At 35.4% G+C, this 21,594-nt stretch overlaps 1 protein-coding gene and 1 long non-coding RNA gene across 3 annotated transcripts in view; one reads left to right on the forward strand and one right to left on the reverse strand.

Moving 5' to 3' along the window:
* DPP10 (dipeptidyl peptidase like 10) overlaps positions 1–21,594 on the forward strand; it is a 747,248-nt gene that overhangs the window by 652,384 nt on the left and 73,270 nt on the right. For both annotated transcript variants that reach the window (XM_081579273.1, XM_081579274.1), the window contains 2 exons: positions 542–580; positions 11,196–11,303. In XM_081579273.1, the coding sequence (XP_081435399.1) occupies positions 542–580; positions 11,196–11,303 (147 nt within the window). The remainder of the gene's footprint in view (positions 1–541; positions 581–11,195; positions 11,304–21,594) is intronic.
* LOC145541812 (uncharacterized) lies at positions 2,075–20,485 on the reverse strand. Its single transcript, XR_014079309.1, has 3 exons — positions 20,406–20,485; positions 12,122–12,515; positions 2,075–2,197 (listed from the first exon to the last, which is right to left on the reverse strand). It is a non-coding gene; the product is annotated as an uncharacterized LOC145541812 (long non-coding RNA).

Raw genomic sequence — 21,594 nt, forward strand, 5'->3', positions numbered from 1 at the left:
AATTTTGTTCTGATCATGTGTGAAATTATTCTAAAGATACATAAAACTTTGACATTTCAAATGTTTAATTATTTTACCTAAGGGGAAAGAGTGACTCTGGTAAGACTGGATCAAATGACAGTATGTCCACTCTTAAATTTTATTCCTGGCTGTTTGCCCAGTTTTTTTGGAAGGTCTTAATCATTTTGTGTCCTGATGATGGCCAGAGGTGAAAAGAGACAGTGTCTAGTGACTCAAAATAGTTTAAATGATGTAATCAAACAGAACTGGAAAGTTATCTTCTATCTCTGGTGAAGTACAACTGAGAATCCTGAAGCAGTTCACCAAAGAAAAGACGTTGTAATTAAAATATCATTTCATTTCAGTTCTCTACTTATTCATTCAGCTTAAATCAATAATGACAATGGGACCTCTCATGGTATTTCACTAGCTGCAAGGAGGGGAAAAGTGCCTGAAGGATAACACTGTTGAAAAAAAGTTAAATCAATGCATGCTCATTCTAGTCTTTAGATACTTCACGGATTTAATTGTTCTGTTTCAGAAATATGAGATGACGGCAGATACGTGGCTGTCTAAACAGGTATGGTATAGGTGGTCTCTTTATGTCATATTTTGTCATCATATCTACCCTATTCACTCTTTTGTTTTATATATAAATTTTTCTCAAAAGTTATTTCATTTATATGAATTTAAGGCTCTGTTATGTTTGAATAAGTGAGTCTTTTTCATTAAAATATGTATGACTTGGGTTTTATGACATCATTTGTGGAAAGATTACCTTGTTTTTTTGATAGAACGCAAGTTGTAGAATTATTACCAGGATCCATTTTTCAGGACCATTTGTAAAAGTAAATATTTGTGTTTAAGACAAAGGTGCAGCCCATATAAACTAGGAACCATCAGCATTGCTCAAGTTGCCCAGAAAGCTGACCAAGTCTCCACATAAATTGCTATTCAGATGAACATTTCCTTAGATAATTTCTAGTTTACACAATGCTAGCTTGTGATATAAATGGAGCTAGAATCCAGATGATCACAAATGTCTCCACAACGTACTGTCTAACTGGATATTTCAGAAGGAAACACAAGATTATTCAAATGTAGATAAACCCATTTTATTACTAACTTCATCACTGCTGTTTGCAAAGGAAGTGTTTTGCTTGGCTTATTTGGTTTTGATTTGTTTTGTTCTTTACAGTGCTCTTTTATTTCATATTCTCTCCCTGGGTGTCATATATGTCTGTGATTTCAATTGCTACCTCTGACTGTATAGCCCCAGGCAACTCACTTCTCTGAGTTCTGATATATATATATACAAACTCATGCTTGGTATCTTCTCCTAAATCTATAAAAGTAACAGCATACTCCTCAGGTTCAAACTAAACTCCATTCTCTTCCAGTAAGTCTGTATTCTTATCAGAGAAGTCACAGATGTTATTTATCCACTCAGCTATCGAAATCATAAACCTACTGAGGATTATTGAACTTTTCTTATCCTTATCTGCTATGTTACTCATCACCAAGTTATTTTAATTTTACTGCCAAAGACTTCAAGTCATTTACTTTTGTCCAATTCACAAACACTATAGAGGATCAAACTATCGGCGCTGCATTTCCTCCTTGACTGGTGAACTCTCAATCCCTTAGGAAGGTGCCAATCTGTTCTCCACATTTCAGCCTGGCTGAGTGATCTTTTCAAAACACATATCTGATTCTACTGCCCCAAACACTCTGACATTCTCTCACAACTGAAAATTTTTATCTCCCCTTTGTTCTACAGATAAAGACCAACATCCTTAAAGGGTCTATAAGAGATTAATTTGAAAGCTATTCCAGCGCTGTGTCATATCATCTTTCCTCTCATTTTCTCCATTAGCCTCATACTCACCATACCTTTGTGTGAACTCTTCCTTCTGAACAGAATTTTCTCAATTGGTTTCTTACCTAAAAGTTGCTTATTTGTTAAACTTCAGCCTATATCACCTGCTTAAGAAGTCACCTCTTAAAACCACCCTAATCTAATAACATCCCCCAATAAAACTTAAAGTCCAGCCCAATATTTATGTAAACTTACACAGTTAGTTCTGTGACTCTTTTACAAACTTCACAAGGGCAAGTATGTTGTTCATTTTTTATTATTCATTATATAACAAATGCTTAAAATACAGTCTGGTTATAAGAAGAGTTCCATATGTACCTGTTGAATAAAAAAAAAAAAAAAGAGTAACAAAGATTGTGAATAGGCTGTAGATATATCTATCTCCCTATCTGCCTCTCTGTCAATCATCCATCTGTCATCTCTCTCTCCATACATAACTATATAAGCTATTTAATCATAGTCAATGTGCAAAATTAAATTGAGGGAAAAGCTGATTTTATTTAGCAAAAAAAAAAAAATCAAAATTCAGTTAAATATTGAAAATAATAACGTAATAGATATAGATTTATTCTAAATTACCTGCATTATTAAACCTACTTTAATTGTCAGTGACATTCACAATAGTCTAACATACAACACCACAATGCATGAAATTTTAGGATTATGTTACCTACATTTTAAGACCCAAATTTATGAATATTTAATAGAAATTAAAAAAAAAACCAGTTATCAAGTATTCAATAAGAAAATGTGGGGAGTAGTTTGTTGCAGTTGATTTTTTCTCCAAAAGTTCTAAGGGAATTTCATGAAATACTTAGAATTCAGTGAAATTAAAAGGATGAGAATATGTAATGAGGTGAAGCAACTTTCCAAGAAAATTAGAAATTCAATGTAATACTCATGCTTGTTTTCTGTTTGGTGAGAAGAGCAGAGAGAAGTGGGCATGTTTCTCCTTGCTTTCAAGAGACTTATAATTGGAATAACTGGTGTAAAAAATGTTTGTTCAAGAGGTAGAGTGTGTTATCCTCAGTTCATTGGCCTGTGTGTCATAAACACTGCCTTGCTTAAGGTCATAAACATGGACAGTGAGATTGGCTTCATTCTTTATTTGATTGTAGGAAAGGCTCTATATAGAGCTGTATAACTAGTTTCTGTCCAGTGGTGAAAGTTTTTAAACCCAGCAATGTATTAGTAATTATAACCCCCATCTATTCCTTAAAATGAACTATTTCCAAGGTACAAGAATTGGAGGAAGAGGGACTAACATAAAAAGGACAATGCTCAGATTTAATTTTGGAATAAAGCACAGGAGCAGAATCTTGAATAGGGAGGAGCCAATAGTTTGGAGTAAATGTAGTGGATAAAATGATATATGTAACAAATACTTTTGCCCATTGTACACATGCATTCATCTGTGCAGTTATAAGTAGGTCACCTACTGTGTCCTAGAAAAAAAAAAAGATAAAATTACAAACCTAGTTTAATTATTACTTGCCTAGTGAAGGAAGTCAACCATAAAATAGAGTGCACTGAAAGTCATGAGAGATGAATACAGAGTACTACTCAGAGTCTCCAGGGAGAGATTTCCTAAATAAGAGGGGCTTTCTAGCTAGGAGAATTTAAAAATCGTTTCTGTTTTAAGTAAAAAATTGAGGAAGATATAGCACAGAAAAGATGAGCAAAAGATTACTCCAGACAGAAGAAATCCCATTACAAAGGCAGAGAGAGATATTACATATGGGCAAGAGACAGAAAATACAGAATTCTTGACTCTATCACAGTTACCAACATTCATTGGTTCATAGAAAAATCAAGAGAATCCCTGGTGGCTCAGACGATAAAGCATCTGCCTGCAATGCAAGAGACCCAGGTTCGATCTCTGGGTTAGGAAGATTCCCCTGGAGAAGGAAATAGCAACCCACTCCGGTACCCTTGCCTGGAAAATCCCATGGACATAGGAGCCTGGTAAGCTACGGTCCATGGGGTCGCGAAGAGTCGGACACGACTGAGCGACTTCACTTTCTTTCATTTTTTTGCTTCATTGACTGTGTTATAAAGCCTTTGACTGTGTGGATCACAACAAACTATGGAAAATTCTTCAAGAGATGGGAATACCAGATCACCTTACCTGCCTCCTGAGAAACTTGTATACAGGGCAAGAATCAACAGTTAGAACGAGACATAGAACAATGGACTGCTTCCAAATTGGGGAGGAATACATCAAGGCTGCATATTGTCTCCCTGCTTATTTACGTTATATGCACAGTACATCATGGGAAATGCTGGGCTGGCTAAAGCACAAGCTGGAATCAGGATTGCTGGGAGAAATATCAAGAACCTTGGATATGCAGATAACACCACCCTTATGGCAGAAAATGAAGAGGAACTAAAGAGCCTCTTGATGAAAGTGAAAGAGGAGAGTAGAAAAGCTGCAATAATACTCAACATTCAAAAAACGAAGATCATGGCATCCAGTCCCATCACTTCATGGCCAATAGATGGGGAAACAATGGAAACTATGACGGACTTTCTTTTCTTGGGCTTCAAAATCACTCCAGATGGTGACTGCAGCCATGAAATTAAAAGACACTTGCTCCTTGGAGTAAAAGCTATGACAAACCTAGACAGCCTATTAAAAAACAGAGACATTACATTGCCAACAAAGGTCCATGTAGTCAAAGCTATGGTTTTTCCAGTAGTCATGTATGGATGTGAGAGTCAGACTGTAAAGAAGCCCGAGAAGTGAAGAATTGATGCTTTTGAACAGTGGTGTTGGAGAAGACTCTTAAGAGTCCCTTGGACTGCAAGGAGATCAAACGAGTCAATCCTAAAGGAAATCAGTCCTGAATATTCATTGGAAGGACTGATGTTGAAGCTGAAGCTCCAATACTTTGGCCAACTGATGCAAAGAGCCGACTCACTAGAAAAGATCCTGATGCTGGGAAAGATTGAAGGCAGGAGGAGAAGGGGATGACAGAGGATGAGATGGTTGAATGGCATCACTAACTCAATAGACATGAGTTTGAGCAAGCTCCAGGAGATGGTGCAGGACAGGGGAAGCCTGGCGTGCTGCATTCCATTGGGTCACAAAGAGTCAGACACAACTGAGTGACTGAACAACAAATCACAGTTGCAGAATGTGATTCACTCAATCAAATATCTTGTCAGTATTAGTTATCTGCCTTGCAAAGCATTTTTCCCACTCTTGTATTAGTTCAGACTTTCAAATTTATTACACATACCATTTACATTTTCATGAGTGTCCATAAAGTATACAATAAAAATAATATTTTTTTATTTTTATATTTATTATATTTTCTATTAGTAATGATAGAGTAAAATAAATAAATAGAATAAATAAAAAAGAATAAAAAATATGGATTATATTTTCTGTTAGTAAGATAGAAATGTTAGTAAGATATTTCTGTCTTACTAATGAAACTAGAATCAGACTCTTGAGATTATTAAATAGTTATTAATTTACTTCATTCAATAAATGATTATTAAATACAACTTTTGCAGTAGTCACTGTCCTGGGTGCCAGAGGCAGAGCAGTGAAGAATAAAAGGTTACTGCCTCATGGAGCTTACATTCTAGAGGAATGCCTTCCACTTCCTATCTACTTACCTACCTATATGCACACATACACACATCCATTCATATATAAACAAATGTATACATACATAAAATATAATATGTTGGATGGTATTAGGTGGTATGGAAAAAATAGAAAGTAGCTAAAAGGATGATGGGGGAATCAAATACAGTTGGATGATCTAGTTTCCCCAATCACAATTTACATGAGATTACCAGCAAACACCTGCCTGATAAGGTGGATTTAGAGCAGAGATAAGAAAAGGATGAGATCAATGAAGAGCTTTTTGCAGCAGCATGGATGGGCCTAGAAATTGTCATACTAAGTGAAGTAAGTCAGAGAAAGACAAATATCATATGCTTTTGCTTAACTGTGGAACTTTTAAAAAAAATGGTGCAAATGAGCTTATTTACAAAACAGAAATAGTCACAGATGTAGAAAACCAACTTTGGTTACTGAGGGGGAAGGAAAGGGAGGGATAAATTGGGAGATTGGGATTGACATATACACACTACTATCCCAGGTGAAGACAAGTAGGTGCACGCTACTATCCTCAGTGGTAAAAAAATCCACCTGCAATGCAGAAGACACAGGAGACTTGGGTTTGATACCAGGGTTAGGAAGATCCCTTGGAGAAGGAACTGGCAACCCACTCCAGTATTCTTGCCTGGAGAATCCCATGGACAGAGGAGCCTGGTGGGCTACAGCCAAGAGGTTGCAAAGAGTTGGACACAACTGAGTGACTGAGCATACATGAGTATAAATAAAATAGATAAATAAGAAGAACCTATTGTATAGCACACAGAAATCTACTCAGTGCTCTATAATGGCCTATATGGGAAAAGAATCTAAAAAAAGTGGATATATGTATTACTGATTCAGTTTGCTGTATACCTAACACAACATTGTATATCAATATTATTCCAATAACAAAAATAAATAAGTTCCACCAAAAAAGAGAGAGAAAGAGAGAGTGAGGGCTGAGAAAGAGCCAGACAAAGCGAGGGAAAAAGTTAAAATGTGCAGACTCTGGAGCAGAAAAATGCAGGATGCAGAAGGAAGAAAGAAGAGATGAGAGAGAGTGGAGGATCAGGTCATTTAAAAGTGTTTGAGCCATTCTGAAGACCTGTTAAGGAAACCATATCCAAGCCTTACTTTATACCATTTGTATAGTCACTCTTCCCCTTAATGGTTCACAGCCTTGTCTTGGTGAAGGGGCTTGTGTAACTCATTGAAGTTATGACCCATGCCATGCAGGGTAATCCAGGACAGATGGGTCATAATGAAGAGTTCTGACAAAACATGGTCCACTGGAGGAAGAAATGACAAATCACTTCAGTATTCTTGCTTCAAGAACTCCATGAATGGTATAAAAGGCAAAACGATATGACACCAGAACATAAGCACCCCCAGGTTGGAAGGTGTCCAGTAAGCCACTAGGGAAGAGCAGAGGGCAATCATTATTAGTTCCAAAAAGAGTGAAATGGCTGGGCCAAAGCAGAAATGACACTCAGCTGTGGATGTGTCTGGTGGTGAAAGTCAAGTTGGATGCTGTTAAGAGCAATATTGCATAGGAACCTGCAATGTTAGGTTCATGAATCAAGGTAACTTGGACATGGTTAAGCAGGAGAGGGCAAGATTGAATATCAACATCTTAGGAAACAGTGAACTAAACTGGACAGGAATGGGTGAATTTAATTCAGATGACCATTATGCCTACTACTGTGGGCAAGAATCCCTTAGAAGAGTTGGAGTCCATAGTCAACAAAAGAGGCTGAAATGCAATACTTGGGTGCAATCTCAAAAATGGCAGAATGATCTTGGTTCCTTTCCAAGGCAAGCCATTTAACATCACAGTAATCTAAGTCTATTCCCCATACACTGATGGAAAACAAGCTGAAGCTGACCAGTCCTATGAAGACCTACAACATCTTCTAGAACTAACACTAAAAAGAAAAGTCTTTTTTCATCATAGGGGATTGGAATGCAAAAGTAGAAAGTCAGAAAATATCCAGAATAACAGGCAAGTTTGGCCTTGGAGTACAAAATAGGCAGAGCAAAGTCTAAAAGAGCTTGTCAAGAGAACAGGCTGGTCACAATAAACACCCTTTTCCAAAAGCCAAAGAGATAGCTTGACAAATGGACATCACCAGATGGTCAATATAAAAATCAGATTGATTATGTTCTTTGCAGCCAAAGATGAGGAAGCTCTATAAAGTCAGCAAAAACAAAACCTGGAGCTGTCTGTGGCTCAGATCATAAGCACCTTGCTACAAAATTCAGGCTTAAATTGAAGAGAGTAGGGAAAACCACTAGGCCATTAAGGTATGATCTAAATCAAATTCCTTATAATTAAACAGTGGCAGTGATGAACAGATTAAAGGGATTATATCTGGTAGACAGAGTGCCTGAAGAACTATAGACTGAGGTTCAAAACAATGTATAGGAGACAGTGACCAAAACCATCCCAAACAAGAAGATATTCATGAAGGCAAAGGGGTTGTCTGAGGAGGCTTAAAAATTGTGGAAGAAAGAAGAGAAGCACAAGTCAAATGAGAAATTGCAAGGTATACTGAATGCAGAGTTCCAGAGAAGAGCAAGGAGAGATAAAAATGTCCTCTTAAATGAACAATGAAAAGAAATAGAGGAAAACAATAGAATCGGAAAGAATAGAGATCTCTTCAAGAAAATTGGAGATTACAAGAGAATATTGCTTGCAAAGATGGACATGATAAAGGACAGGCAGTAATGACCTAAAAGAAGCAGTAGAGATTAAGAAGAGGTGGCAAGAGAGAAGTATACAAAAAGGTCTTAATGTTAACCACGGATAACCACGATGGTGTGATCACTCACCTAGAGCCAGACATCCTGGAGTGTGAAGTCAAGTGGGCCCTAGAAAGCATTACTATGCATGAAGCTAGGGGAGGTGGATGAATTCCAGCTAAGCTATTTCAAATCCTAAAAAGATGGTGCTGTTAAACTGCTGCACTCATTTTGTCAGGAATTTGGAAAACTCAGGAGTGACTGCAGGACTGGAAAAGGTCAGTTTTTATTCCAATCCCAAAGAAGAGCAATGCCAAAGAATGTTCAAACTACAGTACAATTGCACTCATTTCACATGCTAGCAAGTTTATGCTCCAAATCCTTTAAGTTCAATTTCAACAGTATGTGACCTGTGAAATTCCAGATGTACAAACTGGGTTTTAAAGAGGCAGAGGGACAAGAGATCAAACTGCCAGCATCCATTGGATCATGGAAAAAGCAATGGAACTCCAGAAAAATATCTACCTCTGCTTCTTGGACTATGCTAAAGCCTTTGACTGGGTGGATCACAATAAACTATGGAAAATTCTTAAAGGAATGAAAATACCAGACCACCTTACCTTTCCTGTCTCCTGAGAAACCTGTATGTGGATCAAGAAACAACAGTTAGAAATCGACATGGAGATGGTAACGATAACCCTATATGCGAGACAGAATAAGAGACACAGATGCACAGAACAGTCTTATGGACTCTGAGGGAGAAGGTGAGGGTGGGACGTTCTGGGAGAATAGCATTGAAACATGTATATTATCATATGTGAAACAGAACACCATTCCAGGTTCAATGCATGAGACAAATGCTCAGGGCTGGGGCAATGGGATGACCCAGAGGAATGGGATGGGGAGGGAGGTGGGGGGGGGGGGGTTTCAGGACAGGGAACACATGTAAACCCATGGCTGATTCATGTCAATGTATGGCAAAAACCACTACAATATTGTAAAGTAATTAGCCCCCAACTAAAATAAATAAATATATTAAAAGAAAGAAAGAAAGAAATGAACATGGAACAACTGACTGGTTCCAAATTGGGAAAGGAATAGAACAAGGCCAAATAATTGTCACCTTGCTTATTTATCTTATATGCAGAGTACATCATATGAAATGACAGGCTGGATGACTCACACACTGGAATCAAGATTGCCAGGAGAGATATCAATAACCTCAGATATGTAGACGATATCATTCTAATGATGGAAAGCAAAGAGGAACTAAAGAGTCTCTTTAGATGAGGGTGAATGAGGAGAGTAAAAAAGATGGCTTGAAACTCAACATTTAAAAAACTAAGATCATGGCATGTGGTGCCATCACTGCATGGCAAATAGAAGGGGAAAAAGTGGAAGCAATGTCAGATTTTATTTTCTTTGGCTCCAAAATCACTACAGACAGTGACTGCAGCCATAAAATTAAAAGACTGTAGCTCCTTGGAAGGAAAGCTATAACAAACTTAGGCAGTGTGTTAAAAAGCAGAAACATTGCTTTGCTCACAAAAGTCTGTATAGTCAAAGCTATGTTTTTTTCCAGTAGTCACGTAGAGATGTGAGATAAAGAAGGTGGAGTTCCGAGAAATTATTGCTTTTGAGTTATGGTGCTGGAGAAGACTCTTTAAAGTCCCTTTGACGGCACAGAAATCCAACTAGTCAATCCTAAAGAAAATCAACCCTGCTTGATTCAGGGGATGGACTGTTGCTGACGCTGAAGCTCCAATACTTTGGTCACATGATGCGAAGAGCCAACTCATTGGAAAGGACCCTGATGCTGGGAGAGAATGAAGGCAAAACAAGAAGGAGGCAGTAGAGGATGAGATGGTTGGATAGCATCACCAACTCAATGGGCATTAATTTGAGCAAACTCCAAGGAATTGCGGAGGACAGAGGAGCCTGGCATGCTGCAGTCCATGGGGTCGCAAAGAATTGGACAAGACTTAGGGACTGAACAACAACAACATAGTCACTCTCACTAATCCAAAAGAAAGAACTCAATTTTTTGTTATGTAAATCCAATTTCTTAATATTTCCCCTTGAGCAAGAGAAAGCAATCTATAATTATGGCCTCCATCATTTAATTTTCAAAAACAATTGTATTGATTTAACATGCCACTGGATTTTAATTAAAAAATCATCAAATGGGCATCTATGTTTGTGTGTTTGTGAAAAAGTGAGCAGTGAGGATGGGAAATTTGAATTAAATCATTTTCAATTGATCGGTTCCAATTTTGCAGTATTTTCATTTTTGTGTTTACAGTAAATTTATATATACATCATCAGAAATGTAGGAGAAGGAAATGGCAACCCACTCCAGTATTCCTGCCTGGAGAATCCCAGGGACAGGGGAGCCTGGTGGGCTGCCATCTACAGGGTTGCACAGAGTCAGACACGACTGAAGCGACTTAGCAGCAGCAGCAGCAGCAGCAGCAGAAATGTATCTTCAATAACTTCACTTGCTGAGTAAAAGATTTCAGGAAGATGTATTAAATATTGTGTGTTATACAATTTTCCAAATTAAAAAATGATTTTGATAAATTGTTACAGCTGTTCATATTTTCTTATTTTTGAAGGGTATATCTCTAAGCACAATCATATGTGAATATATGAAAGTTGTTTTCTGAACCAGTTTCAAAACTGTCTTTAGTCTAATTGTGAATCATTTCTATTCAATATGCAAGATACTTTTCCATCCATCTCACCTTTCAAAAACACACATATGCCCATGTGCCTAAAGCATCACTGAGTTCACTTTAAAAATATTATCATACTTTTATATTTTAAATAATAATTCAACATTTTGCCAAACTAAACTTAAATCAGTTATTTGTCTCATCCATGCATGTATTGGTAGTAGCTGGCAGCACAATTTTCAGATGCCCTTTTGAGATTGTTATATGTGCTTCTGTTTTTTAGAATGAGGAGCCCGTGTTTTCTAGAGATGGTAGCAAATTCTTCATGACAGTTCCTGTGAAGCAAGGGGGCCGTGGAGAGTTTCACCACATAGCTATGTTCCTTGTCCAGGTAAGTGCTGTGTTTCTCATGTGGTTTGTCTTCATTGCCATCCACGTGGCATTCTGCATCTATGGTTAATGTCTGTGGCATCCAGTCATATATCCAACTCAGGGATGTTTTAGGAAGAGGGTCCCCATCCATAGCCCTAATTCAAGCCACCCACAAAACATTTTCAGCACTCAACAAAATTTAGTGAGCTACACATATGTGCTATGAGTTGAGGGCCTTTGGGATATAGAATTTAATAAATAGAAAGAACCAAACTCCTACTTTCAAAGACCTGAGGAAACTCGAGAGACAATTTCTCATTTAACAAATATATATCACCTATTTGGTACAAGTAATGTTTTCAAAGCGTTATAAAATTTTAAATACCTGAAGCAATCTCAATGTCCATCAAAAACTGAATAGTTAGTAAGTTATGGAACACCCTCAGAAGAAAATGCAATGCGGATTCTAAAAACCAGGATAAAATAGATTTCTTAAGTGTTGTCAAAGTCACAAAGTCAAAGACTTTTTGATAAAAAAGAGAATGAAGTGTTATTTTTCCTCTATATTTCAAGTGAATGTTAACCAGTTTATGCAGTTTTACTAATTATAAAAAGAATCAGGGAATTCACAATAAACAATTAAAATGTGGTAAGATTAAGAGTCAATTTGAAACTAATTACCAATAAAATATTCATGAGAATTAAAGTTTCCTTCAAAATCAAGTAAACAGTCTAGTCACAGGTAAATGAAAATTTATCAAGATAAGGCATTGTGGATAAATTGGAATCTTTAAGAATGTTATAAACATACTAGCCAGGAATCAATTTCATACTTACTTTGTTGTTGTTCAGTTGCTCAGTCATGTCTGACTCTTTGTGACTCTATGAACTGCGGCACAGCAGGCTTCCCTGTCTTTCACTGTCTCCCGGAGTTTGCTCAAACTCATGTCCATTGAGTCAGTGATGTCATCCAACCCTGTTGCTTCCTTCTTCTGCTTTCAATCTTTCACAGCATCAGGATCTTTTCCAATGAGTCAGCTCTTTGCATCAGGTGGCCAAAGTATTCGAGCTTCAGCCTCAGTATCAATCCTTCCAATGACTGTTCAGGTTTGATTTCCTTTACGATTGACTGGTTTGATCTCCTTGCATTCCAAGGGACTCTCAAGAGTCTTCTTCAGCACCACTATTTGAATGGGTGATTATCTGGTGGCTTAGATGGTAAGGAATCTGCCTGAAATGCAAGAAAGAGACCCAGGTTCAATTCCTGAATCCGGAAGATTCCCTGGAGAAGGGAATGGCTACCCATTTCCAGTATTCTTGCCTGGAGAATTCCATGGAAAGAGAAGCCTGGCAAGTGACTGTCCATGGGTTCAAAAGAGTTGGACATGATTGAGCAACTTTCATACTTACTAAGAATAGAATAAAAATAAATGTGGCAAAAGATCCCTAAGCAACCTAACTGCATTTATGTTCTTAGTATCTTCAAGTCTTGTGCATATTCACAAAATTTTACCATTATCCATATACATATTTACATTGGGCAGCTCAGAAACTTGAATTCTTAAAATCAGTGTCAATAACTTAAAAGGCAGCACTTTTCCAAAGTCTGTACTATTAAAGTAATTGTCATGATTTTAACTTTAATTTTAAACAAAGATGAAATAAATAATTTGACCATACATAATTTCCACAGTGGAGAGGTAGGTCACTTTTCAAGGTATATTATTAAATTAGAAAAATAAGTTGTGGAGTAATGTATGATGTGATCTCATTTATGTTTTTAAATAAATGAATGAATTTATATATGAAAAAAATTGGGGGTGATTCTATACTGAACTATTAAATGATTATAACAGTCAGGTGATATTAATGGAATAATTTTGATGTTTATGTGAACTGGAGGAAGCTTTACCAGCAAATTGCTGACCTGATTCACTTTTGCTTGTTAATCATAAATTTTGTTATCATAAATACTGGGGATATACTTGTGCCAAAATAATAAATAATCTTCCAAATCCTACAATTGCCTGTGGTGACATCTTATTAAAATTTTAATTATCTGCATTTTTACTCATAATCTGAATACAAATCCAAGTAGTCAAAATTATATACAAATTGTGAGTATATTCATAAGATACAGAGAAAGGTAGAGAAAGATGTGTAATACATATATAGATGAGTAAATGTAACATATATGGACTTTTGTTGGCTCAGCAGGTAAAGAATCTACCTGCAATGCAGGAGACACAAGCGATGCGGGTTTGATCCTTGGGTGGGGAAGATCCCACGGAGGAGAAAATGGAAACCCACTCCACTATTCTTGCCTGAAAAATCCAAAGGACAGAGGAGCCTGGCAGGCTGAAGTCCTAAGGGTCCCAAGGAGTTGGACACGTGAGCAACTAAGCATATCTTAAGTGTTAGTCGCCCAATTGTGTCAACTCTTTGAGAACCCATGGACTGTAGCCCATCAGGCTCCACTGTCAGGGCCAGGCAAGAATACTAGACGGGGTTGCCATTACTTTCTCCAGGAGATCTTCCCTACCCAGAGGTCAAACTGGTGTCTCCTGTATTAGCAGGCACATTCTTTACCTTCTGAGCCACCAGGGAAGTCAACTAAGCATATATATATGGAGAAGGGAATGGCAATCCACTCCAGTATTCTTGCCTGGAGAATCCCATGGACAGAGGAGCCTTGTGAGCTATAGTCCATGGGGTCACAGAGAGTCAGACATGACTAAGTGACTTTCATATATATATATCTTAGAAAATAGTCTATCCAACAAAGTAGGAAGAGAAATGTCTTTTTGAAAGTGTGGGATTGGCAGAGCGGGGATCAGGGATGAACATGTTGGCATGTAAGAACTGAGGTATTTATATACCTAACAAAATTTTCTTTACAAGCCTTGGGAAGAAATATCTTCTGTCTCCCAATCAAACTAGTCTGAAATGCAGTCTAATTCATTATTTCTGAAATATTCAGAAGAACAACTTCATAGAGCACATGTGTTTACTTTGCTCCTCTTCCATATGGAGATTATAACAAAATTTCATTGAACTAGAAAAACAGTTTGATATATTCTGGTTGCAGTTCATAGAACTTGTGGTTTGCCTCACTGAGAAATAAACACGGCTGCATGATTATTTGGGGATATTTTTGCAATGTGGCTAAAGTTAACTTACTTTGTTAATGAATCAGAGGTCAGTGCCTAGGTATATACAATTTATTCTTTTTTTTATTTTTATTTTTTTAATAAATTTATTTATTTTAATTTGGGGCTAATTACTTTACAATATTGTACAATTTATTCTTAAGTTAATACATATATACACACAGAGAATTTTAGTAAATATTTTGAATCTCTTTGCCTCAATTTTAAAATAGCTAAAAAAAGCTCTCTAATGAATTGTTTATGATTACCATATTGACATCTGCATATATACACACTATAAAAATTTGTAAAATAATAACTGAATAAACTAAATAAAAGTATATATAATCAAATATGGTCTCATCACCCCACAATGGCACATTGCAAATCAGTTTTTGTATATATTTTGAATTCCTTTTTACATGAAAAATATGTCATTTTTCTCTAAAAACATGCAAAGCTATATATTTACTTGTAACATTTAAAGAGTAATTTATGAGCATTTTATCACATCATTTAATTGCATTCCTAATTTTTAATATTATTTTAAAATGTGATTTTAATAGCTACTCAACATTATGTCCAGTTAACATATCATACCATATTTAAATGAATTAATTTTAATCATCAAATTTATTTCTATTTTTCATACTAAAAAGTATTCAAAGTTAAACATTATTCCTATAAATATATATTTCTAGATATCAAAAGATACTTAGGCAAAGTGTATGTGTACATATGTCTTTGCTTAGGCTTTGATATAGAATGTAAAATTGGCCCTCCAAAAATAGTTTAATAATTTACTGTCTAAACAGTAATGCATGTCACCAGAGATGCCTTTTTACCCCTTCTTGCTTCCCTTTATATGCCTGAGGATGCCACCTAAATTGATGCGCCCAGAGAGAGAGAAATGATAGGGACAGAGAGCTTGGCCACCAATAGTCAGAAAGGCTACTTTTGTAGTACTAGATGCTAAGCTACATTTGAGAGGTTCCCCATTGACTGAAAATATATTTATCTGTTTGAACTGTCTTACCAAATGAAGGTAGTAAATTTTTGCAAACATTTTTCTTCTTACACAATTAGTATGTAAATAAAAATACATTGGTTAGAGACCAGGCTACAAATTAGTGTTTCAGGACATATTCACTGCAGAAATGGACGATTTTCCTTATAAATGTTTTAGTGTTTTTTTCCCCTCATTTATAAAACTAATGCTTGTTAAAATAATTCCAAAATATAAAAGTAGAAAAAAATTATGATTTATTTTCCTCCAGTATTCTTTTAAATATGATTGTAATTTTATGTAAACCACAGTATTTTATCCTGATATTTTAATTTAGAAGCAAAATCTTCCCATAGTGGTAAACAGTTTTGAGTGCAATTCTTTTGAATATTCATATTTAGTTGACTGGGTGTACCTTCCTAGGTGGCACTAGTGGTAACAGATCTGCCTGCAATGCAGGAGACCTGTGTTCGATCCCTGGGTAGGGAAGTTCCTCTGGAGATGGGTGTGGCAACCCATGCCTGGAGAATGCCATGGACAGAGGAGTCTGGCGGGACACAGTCCATAGAGTTGTAATGAGTCAGACATGATTGAAGTGACTTAGCACTCACACACCTACTTAACCATGATTGTTCAATGTTTAAATTAGTGACAATTTTCTGTAGTTATAGATTTCACTATGTATAAAACTTAACTTTATTATAAATTTTTCTTTAATTTTAGTTAACAGAACTGGAATTCCCATATCAAAAGTAAAATATTGTTAAGCCCTATGTATTTCCAGATACTTCTATATAAATATGAGAAAACACAATTTATGAGTGAGGTTTCTCTGCTTTTATATATTCTGTTAAAGATAATAATAAAAATAAAAACTGAGTCTTCCAAAAATCTATATAAGCTAAAATAAATTTCCTTCTGAGTAGAGTGTGCAATATGCAGTATTGGAAACAGTTTGCATTGTTCCTGATTCAAGCAATTACGCAAACTTTTCTTTCTTTTTACAATAGACCTCGTGAGATAGTCTCCTTCCCCCTTCTCCCTGTGGCACTCCTATGCAGACTCTAATTTCTGAGGTCCCATATTTGGCAGTATAATATCCTCTATCTTACAATGTAAGTTGCAGTTAAGAAACGGATTTTGTCAAGGACATGGCTGCCTTTTTCCTCTCTAATAGGGGATAAACAGAGTTCCAGTCATGTTAAGTGGTTCAGATTTATAAGCATAAGCAATTGCCCAGTTATCTTCCAAAACTGTGTTAAATGAAAAATTTTATATGTTGGTGAATTCATTCACTGTCTCTCTTCAGCAGTACAGAGTTTTGCTCATGAGAGCTGATGATTTCACTTGGAATAATTTTAAATGCCATTATTCATTACAAATACTGTGGAAAATAGCATGCCCCCAATCCTCAATTCTATCACCTAATCAACCCAATACAATTTTTTTATTCCATTTCACTGTTGTATCTGATTAGGACGTTGTCTGAAAACAATTCTCTCACCTCACATGTTGAATAGACAGTAAATTAAAGCATGCTATTTTTAAGCACTGCAGTATTTCTCATACTTAAAAGCTGTAAAAATTAAACAGAATTTATTATAAGAAATGAATGAACAGTGTATAATCAGGTGAAAAGCATGTGTGTCATTAAACTTTTACTGATACCAATATGTTTTCTTCTTGCAAATATAAATATCAGTATTGAACTATCTGAGTAAGATAAACTCTCTGCCAATTCAAGGAAAGGTGCCTGGTTTCTGATGTCCCAAATAAAAACATTTTATTTCCTGGATTTTCAGTTCTTTTAAAAATAAATGAAGTAACTAGTTTTATTGCTGCTCTTTGAAATTAAAAGTGAAAAATGAGTTCAGTTTGAAGTATATTGCCACGTTGCCCTTGTCAAAATTCCACCATGGTTTCATATTCATAATCACTCTTTCTATTCTACTAAGTTAATATAATAGAGACTGTGGTTTCACAGAAAGAAAGAATTATTTCTGTGAAGTAAAATAATTATTCTTTCCTGCTTTGTTAAGTTACCTTTCTTTCCTGTGATTATATTTCTACTGAAGGTGGATGGAAAATTAAGGTAAAGACACCCCCTCATAAAGCCTAGCCAAATCTCTTGTTATTTGTTTTAAATTTACTCTATGGGCATCTACCATATTGTGACTGGTACTGGGATTATTTACCTAGAGTACAGATCAAACTTAATATGCTCACTGTTATGATATAACTAGATACTATTATTGGAAAAATAGCTTATGAGTCTTATAACTATAACTGTGCAAGATAGTCTATGATATTACATGTGAATGAACTGCCACTTATTCCCCAAGCCCACAGTGGCTGTGGAAGACAAAATAAGCAAAGAAATTATAGATGTTTGAATAAAGTGAAAAGGTTTGTGAGGTTGTTATTATGGCTATCAAGAAGAGATATTTTGCTTCTACACTTAGAAGTGTATTTTGATCCTAGATGCATCATTGAATGTGTAATTTTTATTTTCTGTACATCGTGTTCAAACAATTTTCATATCATTGGACTTTTACTCATGATCACTTTTAATGTGGTCACTCTTATTTCCTTAAAGACACATAAACACACACCAAAATTCTCCAAAAAACAAAGTATAATCAATCTAGAAATATGTGAAAAAAGCCTATCTCCAAACAAATATTGATCAAAATTTCTTTACTTTTTAATGTTTTGAGATTTTGTTCATCTAGAAATTGAGCACCAAAAATGCATTAAAACCTTGAGCTATTAGTATTCTTTCTGTCCTTGGTCCACTCAAAACAGGATCAAAATGAGTAAGTAAGGCCATTCACTGGGTGGTTGTCTTGTGGAAATTTGACAATTAAATATGTGACTTCAGAACTCCACAGAAAATTTTAGGCTGTCTCAAATCTCAGAAATTTGGTTTTATCTTTACATTTATACTTTCTTTCAGCAAATGCTTGTAAAGTGCTATAATTTATTAGACAGCATATGAAAAAGTTAAAATAAATTACATGCTTGTTGTTGACTTTGACCAGATAGAAGTCTATAGAACTCCCTTTAAGAATATGGAGTAGTTGATTTAGGGAGATGTTTGAAATACGAATGTGTACCAAAAAGTCACGAGTATTTTTTTTTGAAAGAAGATTCTAATACTACCTATACACAGTGAAGTAACCATTTAATTTCTGCCTCAAGTAGTCTAAAAGAGCATATATTTAATAAAATTTTCCCACTCAAAATCTTAGGTTCTTTATATATTTATACCAAACATGTTACTCAGCTAATACATTCCTTGAAAGCAACACAATTGAATTAGAAGTAGCAACAATTGTAACTTTATATTTAAAAATATTTTAAAATGAAGTATACTTTCTAAATTTATTCTAGGTTAAAGTATATATGTAATGTTATTTATCATAATATAATTATATAATATATATTCACATGTAGAAGGACATGAGAAATGCAACAGTAGGATTTGATGAAGTAGAAAGTAAAGGCAAAATTAAAGGGTTTTGCCAAATAAACAGTTGGTTCTTTGAAAAAAATAATTCGCTCTAGAATGTATAACAAAATTAATTTTAAAAGTGGGCAAGCCCCTAAAATGCAAGTAAATCAGGCACAGTTAATTTTTAAAGGTGAATTCTACCAAATATTCAAAAGCCTTAGAAATTTAAAAATAAAAGGAAATTCTTTAAGTTGACAAAGGCATTCATCAAAAGCTTAAAATATTCTATAGTGGAAAAATTGGTAATGTTTCTTCTAAAAATCAGGATGAAGAAAATGAATCAGAATGAAGTTACTTGAATATGCACAAAACTGAAGATGACAGGTTTTAAAATTTACCACCTAAGAAACAGGAAAAGAAATAGAAAAACACTTGATAGAGACAGGCATCTCTTAGAATATTGTTGGCAACAGGAAAAGTGAAAACTAGTGATAGAAATTAAGAACTCTACAGAAAAATATATCATTGTTGTTTCGTCATTAAGTTGTGTCTGACTCTGCAACCTCATGGATGGTAGCACACCAGGCTTTCCTGACCTGCACTATTTCCCAGAATTTGCTCAAATTCAAATCCATTGAGTTGGTGATGCCATCCAACCATCTCACCCTCTGCCACCCTCTTCTCATTTTGCTATTAACCTTTCCTATCATCAAGGTCTTTTCCAATGAGTTGACTCTTCACATCAGGTGGCCAAAGTGTTGGAGCTTTAGCTATTCAGCATCAGTCCTTCTAATGAATATTCAGGGTTGCTTTCCTTTAGGATTGACCAGTTTGAAAAAATATTATCCGCTCCTAATGGTGTTGTATCAGGGTACTTCTTGGTGTACCAGTTCCCAACTAGTAATAGTGCTCCTCTGAAAAACTGCTTCTTTTACAATTTAAGAGAAACATCTAATCTCTCACCATTCTTAAGCATCTCTATTCTGGAAGATCTGAGATACTCATAAAGAACAAAATATGATTGGCAATAGGTTTACAAAATTACTATATAAGGGAAACAGAAATTCAAAAATTTTTTCCAATGCATAAATATACTTTTCCTGGAAAAAGCAATGATGAGCCATACGAATTCTATAAAACAATACTCCAGAAAGAATGATGTATCATTAAATAAGCATTTGTAGACATAAAATTATCAAGTAAGAAATTCAAAACTTGGAAAAAACCTCCTAAAGTAGAAAGAAAAATTATAAACCAAAAAGTGACAGATTTCGGGAAGGAAATGGAAAGAGCAATACAAAATAATAACAGAATTAAATTAATTGAAAGATGCCCATGGGTAAACAGATCTTCCTTAAAATATACTAACGGATGGCAAGAAGAGAAATAAAAACAGCCAGTAGAAATAAATAAAATAGAAAGGATTCTAGTTACATGTGGACTTCCCAGGTGGTGCAGTAGTAAAGAATCTGCCTGCCAATGCAGGAAACGCAAGAGATGTGGATTTGATACCTGGGTCAGGAAGAGCCCCTGGAGTAGGAAATGGCAACCTTTTCCAATATTCTTGCCTGAAAAGTTCCATGGACAGAAGAACCTGGCAGGCTACAGTCTATGAGATCACAAAGAGTTGGTAATGACCAAACACACACACACACACACACACACACACAAAATAAGCTTAGTAATCAATAATATATTTTAACAGGTTTCCAGTAACTAATATTTTAAGTAAATCTAATTAAACAATTTATTTGAGAATTCAAGTCACAATTCCCAAATAAATGAAATAATAATAAGAAAAAGAATGGCACACTTGATATACAAATAAGTTGTCAGAATAAAAATAATAAGTTAGCAAGCTTATAAAAATGAAAATGGAAGAATGAAATGAATTGAATCCTCAACTCAAACAAAATTATCAGAAAAATGCAACATACATTAGAAAGGTGGAAATAGCTCAAATTTGAAGTGGAAATGAGTAGTTTATAAATAGAAAAAGGTAGAACTAATAAGTGAAAAAATAATTTTTACCCTTTGAAAATACACAAACACACACAGAAGACAAAATACATACTCATTCAGTCAAAGAAAAAGAGGGAGAAAGCAAAGTAATACAAAATTAGAAATGGCTAGTGGGAAATAAATGACTTTTTAATAAATCATAAGAGAATATGTTGCAGACCTCTATGTCAATTCATTTGAAAACTCAGATGAGATGAAAAATTTCATGAAGAAATAAACTTAGTACTGTCCCCAGGAGAGCTGCAGAACTTAAACTGATTAATGACATAGAAGATGCAGAATGTTACCAACGAACGACACCACAAATGAGCACCATGCTCACATGATTCCAGTAAAAGAATTTTGTTAGGCTGTCAAAGGCAATGCCAATGCAATTTAAATTGTCTATAGCATAGATTTTCTTTGTAGTTGCTATAAAAAGCCTTTTTAAAAATTTAATACCAATTTCTGGTTAAAATATATATGTGCTGCATACTCGATCACTTCATTTGTATCTGACTCTTTGTGACCCCATGGACTATATAGCCCACCAGGCTCTTCTGTTCATGGGATTCTCCAGGGAAGAATACTGGAGTGGGTTGACATGCCCTCCTCAAGGGGATCTTCCTGACTCAGGGACTGAATCTGTATCTCCTGAGGCTCCTGCATTGCAGGCAGATCCTTTACCACTAGCCACTGG

The sequence above is a fragment of the Giraffa tippelskirchi genome, chromosome 3 (genome assembly GCF_054371585.1).
Source record: "Giraffa tippelskirchi isolate mGirTip1 chromosome 3, T2T-mGirTip1v1.2.pri, whole genome shotgun sequence".
Classification (NCBI taxonomy): domain Eukaryota; kingdom Metazoa; phylum Chordata; class Mammalia; order Artiodactyla; family Giraffidae; genus Giraffa; species Giraffa tippelskirchi.